General features: G+C 42.2%; 1 protein-coding gene across 5 annotated transcripts in view; it reads left to right on the top strand.

Annotated features, from left to right (window-relative positions):
* Positions 1-7,500, top strand: part of LOC137999680 (bridge-like lipid transfer protein family member 1) — a 98,447-nt gene that overhangs the window by 41,524 nt on the left and 49,423 nt on the right. For all 5 annotated transcript variants that reach the window (XM_068845533.1, XM_068845535.1, XM_068845530.1 and 2 more), the window contains exons 32-37: positions 1-142; positions 1,090-1,416; positions 2,057-2,135; positions 3,525-3,737; positions 5,175-5,421; positions 6,984-7,073. The exon at positions 1-142 is cut by the window's left edge and continues 324 nt beyond it. In XM_068845533.1, the coding sequence (XP_068701634.1) occupies positions 1-142; positions 1,090-1,416; positions 2,057-2,135; positions 3,525-3,737; positions 5,175-5,421; positions 6,984-7,073 (1,098 nt within the window). The remainder of the gene's footprint in view (positions 143-1,089; positions 1,417-2,056; positions 2,136-3,524; positions 3,738-5,174; positions 5,422-6,983; positions 7,074-7,500) is intronic.

Genomic DNA, 7,500 nt, shown 5'->3' with positions numbered 1-7,500 from the left:
CGGTTCAGAACGAAATCTTCACGCGGACATGTTAAATGCTGGAGAGTCATGTACCAAATTGTTGATCTTTATTCGTCGTTGCCGCGTGAAGCCAAGAACAAGGGATTTTTGAAGAGGAACACCGTTGGGAGAGGGTCAGCAGGTGAGTTCAGAATCCAAATTCTCCTCACTTAGTTTGCCCTAGATGAGTGACGTAGTCATGGTGACTGTGTCGTCTTCGAATTTCGTCGTTTTAAACGTTCGATAACTTTTTTTTGTCACATAAGGTACTCAAATACCTCACACAGTACTGCTTGTCTAAGTGAAAAAGAGAAACAAAATTCATTGGGACCGTCGAGGAAATACGAAAAAACGTTTACGTAAATCGAGCGAGAACAACCTATTTCGCCACAACTGGAGAGTGTTCACTGCTCCCCTCCCCCTCCCCCTCCCCCTTCCCCTTCCCCTTTCGTTCCCCTCCCGTTCCCTCCTCTCCCCCTTCCCCTCCTAAAATGTTGTTAAAAGCAAACAGTTAGACAGACAGTTTGGCGCGTACGTTTCATAAAATTCATCATTGTTTGGGGGAAGGGGAGTAGCAGTGGCATAGATTAACCTTCGTAGCGCAAAATGTTCGAAGAATCTTACCGTGACTGTTTCATCTTCGATTTTTGTCGTTTGATGTGTTCTGGAAGTTTTTGTTAGTCACAAACTGTGGGACCTAATCCCTCACACTATTCGAAAAGAACAGGGCGCGAAGTTCCCGGTCTTGTGGTCTGGGCTACAAGTTTATTACCGTGGTAACACTATTATGTGCTGCTCTCGTTAAACAAAGTGTTTACTTACTAATAAAGTGTCTGCTAACGTATTTACTAGGGAATCTCTTTGTAAGAACAGCGGCTGTTTTATGACTGTGTTATTGAAAACAGGAATAAACCAGTTCGCATTCTCATGGTTAGACTGGATCTACAGTAGCATGAAATGGAGGCTAATGCGGGGGAATATTTTGCATGTGGAAAGGGCCCCTGCATTAGCCTCCATTTCATGCTCGATCCAACGCTATCGCTAGAATACGAAACTGGCGTATTCGATGATGAAATATCTGTGTTTTAGGTGAAAGAGGTTCACCAGATAAACCCCGTGAAGTCATAATCGACATTGAAGATGGTTTGGTTGAGGACGGGAAACGACACCGAGGCCAAAGTCCAGCCAGCATTGACAAGAGAAGATCCATGGCCAGTCGAAGCACCACAGAAGCAACTACCATCACTGACCATGAGGATGCGCAGAGTGTTGTACCGCTGCACACAGTGTTTGGTGTCGTCACTCTTCCCAGGGTTAAGTTCCTGGCTAGCATCGGCGGGCTCGTTTTGGAGACGGAAGTTCGAGAAATGAGTGTTTCTTTCTCGCGAAATGAAGAAAAAGAGCAGGGTCATCAAGGTTCGAACATTTATCCTTTTCGTAAAGTCCCACATCCTGACCTCAAGCCTCACGTAAATTCGTATAGTTAATTCAATTAATTCATGTCATTTAATTTAGTTCGGTCCGGCGAAGGGCTAACGCTCGAATGTCAGCTTTCAAATTTATCTTCGGTTGTCAGTTTACAATATCAAACCAGTTGATAAACCCATTCCCGAGAAATTTGTTTGTTTTTTTCTTCGCATTCTCTCTTTTCAGAATCATGGAAAGTAGCTTACTCTTTGTCTGCGAAGCCAGCCTCTGTACAAGCGAATTTTTCCGCGTTCTAATGGTGCAAAAATTTGGCAAAAGAGTAAAAATTAGGATGGTGGAGAGGGATTCCTTCCAATTCTTGCTCCCGCTCCTATTTTGGTATCTACGCACGTAAAAAATAATAAATTTTCTTTATGCGGAATATCACAGGCTTCACGGAAAGGTGGCCCATTCGGCTACTGATAATTATTTGCTTTCCTAAAGCCAATTATTTTTGGGGCTGTTATGTTTCTTACACAGTAGTGCTTTTTTTTTCATCGTTTTTTTGCATGCGCACCGTTTTGTTCCTATTTTATCTGTCTCCACGGAAATATTATTATGTTTGACGCTATAGATGGTTCTTTTTTAGGAGGAGTGAAATCATCAATAACCGCACATCTAGGAAAAACAAAAGTGGATCTGAAGGAAGCGTCAAAGTTTGTCTCAGGGTATGGAAAACAAACGAACAAAGAACAATTATGGATGCAATCGCGATCATATTCAACTTCGTCATCATCATCATTATCATTATCCTCACTTATGTTTGATCTAGAAATACTATGTACTTATTGACCGAGTGGGAGAGCCGGACGGGAAAATATTTGCCCCTCGGTCTTGACGCACGGACCTCGCTGCGCTCCGTCTCAGTCGGTACGCCGTGATCTCGGGCCAAATATTTTCCTCTCCGGCCCCGATCTAAACTCAGTCAATAAGCATTTTATCATATTCGCTCTTTACGCTATTCACGATCATTCGGAATATAAAGTTTGGACGAACTAAGTAACAGAAATTTGCACAGAAAATTTTATCTAATATGTTTTTTGCGTTTGTTTTTCTGGCTGTAAAAAACTTGGATTTTTAAAAGCGACGAAATCCTCAAAAATCGCATCGCACGGAGCAATTCGTGTTCCTAGCAGGGCCGTACGGCTTTTTACGACCCTGCTCGCGCTAATGCGTACGGTCCATACGGGGACTTTCCCAATTGTTTTACGATGAAAGCGCGCGCAGGGCTATGCGGGTCATATGATAAAAGTAACTACACGCTGGCACAGTTTTGATCCCTTGTGTCTAAGCATTTGTTACCTATTTCTAACAATAATGTATTGCCATGCAGGGCTAGTGTCATCCTTAGGTTAGGGTAACTGCAGCTTTGTATGTTTCCTTGAGAAGCAAAGCCCAGAGGACACAGTGGTGTTATATGAATTGTCTGTATTTCCAGACACGAGGGATGTTGAAGTTGAGAAGGAGTGCAATGGGACACTTGGTGACCCTTATTGAAGTCAGCGTGCATCTAATTATTTGCACTAGACATATTAGCCAATATCAAAAATACCATAATACTCTTTGTTTTTCCCTCCAAAATTTTGCATAAGCAGTGTTTCCAGTTTCACTTGGGACCGTTATAAGTCCCAAGGGAAAATAAAAACAATGCTTATGCAAGTTTTTGGAGGGACAAACAAAGAGTATTATGGTATTTCTGATATTGGCTAATTGTATTCGTCATCATCAATTATCTGACCTGTTCGCTTTTGGCTGCTGGTTCTGTAATGTTAGATTTGGTTGTCGAGAAAGGAAGATAGCTAGGGACTGGGTCTTAGATCGCAATGCATTTGCCTTCAAAGGACATGATCTAATATTCGGACTAAATTAACGGTAAATAAATATCACCCTTTACCAAATTCGATGCAGGTGAAAGATGGTGTGGTTTGGTATTCGTGTGGCTTATCTTTATTTGGGTAGTGGGAGAGCTTTTCTTTTTTCTATTTTCAATCCACCATTGTAGCTTTCTTGCATGGAAACTAACTGTATCCAAACACGCATACTTATCTTCCTTTCAGGACTGTGGTCAGCTGCAGCTTGTCTCGATCCCATGTCCTATTCTCTTCCGTCACGCAAAATACTGAAGAGAAAGGTAACGCACTCGTGACATTGGGGATTGTTGACATTGATATCCCACAGCACCCCGTTGCTTTACACTCAATGATGACGCGCAGTTCTCGGACCATTTCTCGTCACATTTCAGAGATCCAAACCCAGAGATCAGTTATCAGGTGAACACCTAATTGACAAATTGTTTCTATTTGAGGATCCTTCCAGACGTTATGTTAACCTCTTAAAAATTTGAATTGGCCCATCAAACTTTAAAATTTGTCTTGGAAAGAGCATGTTCCGTATAGAATGTGTAAAGTGTGCTTGGAAAGAATAGAAACCCGTTACCGGGGTGAAAGGACCCTTTCAAAAGTCACTTCACTGTCACTCCTTACTTTTGTCTCCATATTGTCTGAGTTTTTCACTTCCCACAATATTTGTTGTTTGTCAAGTCCATTTTTATGTTCTTTTCAATTTATGATGATGTGCACTGCCCACAAAAGCGAAGTATAGGTAGGGCAGGAGGAGAGCTGACTCGACGACATGGTTTTCTCGAAATATTCCAACTTCGTCTTTTAGCTTTCATTAATCTGACTGATGGTGAGCGGTTAAAACAGCGGTCACATGACCACACAATGGTCATGTGACGAGAGAGCACAAAATGTAGATGTTCAGATTCTCTTCAGTTATGCACGCGTAACCGACATGAAATTAACCGTTTGTTTTTCTACACACGGTTGATCTGTATTGTTGCCTCCCACCAATGTGATCCAATTCCCAGACTTGCGGTCACATATGGGTTGGGTTTGTTGGTTGTGTTCTCTGCTCCGTCAGTTTTTCTCCGGGTACTCCGGTTTTCTCCTCTCCTCAAAAAAGTCAACCCAAGAATTGATATGGATCGATTCGATTTGATCAAGAGTGAATTAGATAAGAGTGTTGTTATGGTATAGGTGGGCTCCCCATTACAGTCACAAATGAGTCTATTTTTAGAATACCCGTTCCCGCGAAAATCAGTTGTCATGTCCCTGAAAAAAACACGGCAGAAGCAGTCACGCGTGAGATGGCTTCTTCTGATTGGTTAAAATTGGCGGCCCTTTGTTTCGCGCGCAAAGTGTATCTAAAAATAAATGCATTTGTGACTGGGCTGGTGCAAGGCCGCAAAGTGATAGATCAACACTCTTATCAAATTCACTCTTAGAGCGGTTTTCAAATGAGTGTCGTAAAACCAAAACCAAAGTAATTACTTTGGCCAATCAAACATGACGGAGACAATTTAGTAAACCAATCAAAATTCGAAGTAATAAATTACACATAACCGACACAAAGCGCGGGAAAATGAGCGAGCCACGATTGGTTTTGGTTTCACTTCTGATTGGTTGAAAAAGTGGCGCGAGAACTTTGAACCAATCACTGAGTGAAGTAATGCAAAACCAAAGCAATTCGTTAATTATTTTCGACACTCAATTGAAAACCGCTCTAATTGGATTTAATTTCTTTACAGTGTGCCCCAGCGCTTAATACAAGTGAAACGTTCATTATTGAAAAATGTTGGTGCATTCGAGCTCTCGGTTACTTCAGTTTGACAACTGTTCGATATTCCTGCTGTTGCTCTTTTTCAGATCAATGGCGAGTTTACACGACAGCACCCAATCTCGTATGATGAGCCATAGATTGTCCGCTGTCCCATCAGAGGTTTCAAGGTTTTCCCAGCTTCTTTCTCCCTCAACCGTTAAGCAGTTAACGGCCTGGGACCGAGTTGATGGCTCTACTCCAGTGTCCACTGTATCCAGGATCTCTTTCACTTGCGTATTGCGAGGATTTACCTTAGGAGCTTCACTGCTGCCATCTTTAAGAGCAGAGTATAAGGTGTGCAAACACATCCTTTGTCATCAAGCAGAGGCTCAACGTTGCAGCCGTGGTTAATATATACCTCTTACTAACCGAGTTCGAGGTCCGTACTGTAAGTTACGGCCCGAGTTTTTTTCCCGTTGATTTATGGCCCAAGCGCGAAGCGCGCGGGCCATAAATCAACGGGAAAAAACGAGGATCCGTAACTTACAGTACGGACCGAGAAAGCGAGGTTAGTAAGATATTTATTATATCTCTGAGGTTAACCGGCGCGCGGGCGAGGAAACTAGTCAAAGTGAAGCGGAAGGTTCAACTGCCACAAAGAATGCAATGCCAAAATCCCAAAAACTAAATCTTCTTGGCTGTTAAGTTTGAAATAGTTGCTTGCAAGATTCAAACAGTTTTCAGTACAAGTTTATGCAACAGAAATGACATGAAAAATTCGCTAGATGATGTTTTGTCGAAATTTTAAATTTAGCGGGCTGTACAGCGGGCCGTACTGTAGAATACGGCCCGCTAATTTAGCCAATTACAGCGCGCGTACTATCTGAGAGATATAATAATTTCTTTAAGTGTATACTAAAGCAGTGGATAGCGTTGAAGGCGTGCTTTGATAAGCCAACTCAAACTCCGAATATCCTTTCTTATTTACCTCCGAGCAACTCGCGCGGGGTATTGTAATTGTTGCACGATAAATCAGTTAAAACAGGAACCCATGACCCGGAGCCTACAGCTCCCATACTGGGCCTATCTAACGGCATTTTTACAGACCGATCTATTTTTAGACTATCTTTTCCGGAAAAAACAAAGGCAGTTCCGGTTCGGTGACCATATGACGTCAGCTTAATTTCTTGTAATTGGTCATCGGGCTCTTGTGGGAGTCTCATTCGCGGGAAATTCAATCTAAAAATAGATCGGTCTGTGAAAACGCCGTTACACGAACACAGTAGAGTTGTAGGCTCCGGGTCATGGGTTCCTGGTTAAAATCGTCTTTTTGTGCTATATCGTCTCTCTGTTGTAGTATATTTTATTGTGTATTTATATAAGTGTCGGTGGCTTGTGGTAGACATTTACCTCGCCGCGAAGCGTTACCACTAGCCACCTCCACTTCGGTGAATAGTTTTTAAAATAAGCTCAATAATTCACGCATTTTGATTGGTTCTCACCTATGATCTATTAGAGGACAGACGCATAGCTCACACCAACTTATATAAAACAAATAGATTCCATGTTGCCTTGCGTCTGTTCAGTAATAGATCACAGAAGACGTCAAAATGTGGGGAAAACAAAAAAGAGCTCATCTGTGATCTATTGCTGAACTGACGCACGACAACATTGAATCTATTTGTTACATTAACGGCGATATTGGACGGCGTCATAGTTGGTCGAAATTCGATCCGAGTACAGTTGACTTAAAATTCTCATTGGTTTGTTGCGCTGATGGCTTCAGATATGTTTGGCCGAGGTTATTGCATATTCGACGGAAACAGACAAGAAACCTGGGTTTCAGGAAGGGAGAGGTCTTGGTGACTGATTTCGTGACGTGGTCTTAGAACTTGGACTCTTATTTCTTTCACCAGATGGGAAGGATAGCAGGAGCAGGTCGCACTGGGAAGAACAGCAATTTTAAGCTTTCCATGCCTGTACACAGTCTGAGTTTTACATCGAAGGTGTGTTAAGCTTTGTTATGATTCGCGCAAAACTTACTTCGAACGGTAGAAGTAATCTTCGTACTTATCTGGACAATTTAAGCAATTCTCTCTTATAGAGCGTTTTCACGTGACGTCACGGCGGCCATGTTGGTGTTCCAAAACAAAGGAATGTCGGCCATGATGGTGTTAGTGTACCAAACTAATTCTCCGAGAATTGAACTCTATTTTCTTTTGTTTCAGTAATCCAATATGGCTGCTGGTCACGTGAGTGAAAACGCTATATAGAGCGTTTTCACATGACGTCACGGCGGCCATGTTGGTGTTCCAAAACAAAGGAATGTCGGCCATGGTGGTGTTGTTGTACCAAACTAATTCTCCGAGAATTGAACTCTATTTTCTTTTGTTTCAGTAATCCAATATGGCTGCTGGTCACGTGAGTGAAAAC

The sequence above is a fragment of the Montipora foliosa genome, chromosome 4, assembly GCF_036669935.1.
Source record: "Montipora foliosa isolate CH-2021 chromosome 4, ASM3666993v2, whole genome shotgun sequence".
Taxonomy (NCBI): domain Eukaryota; kingdom Metazoa; phylum Cnidaria; class Anthozoa; order Scleractinia; family Acroporidae; genus Montipora; species Montipora foliosa.
The sequence above is the reverse complement of the archived record's forward strand: the minus strand, read 5'-3'. Positions and strand labels throughout refer to the sequence as shown.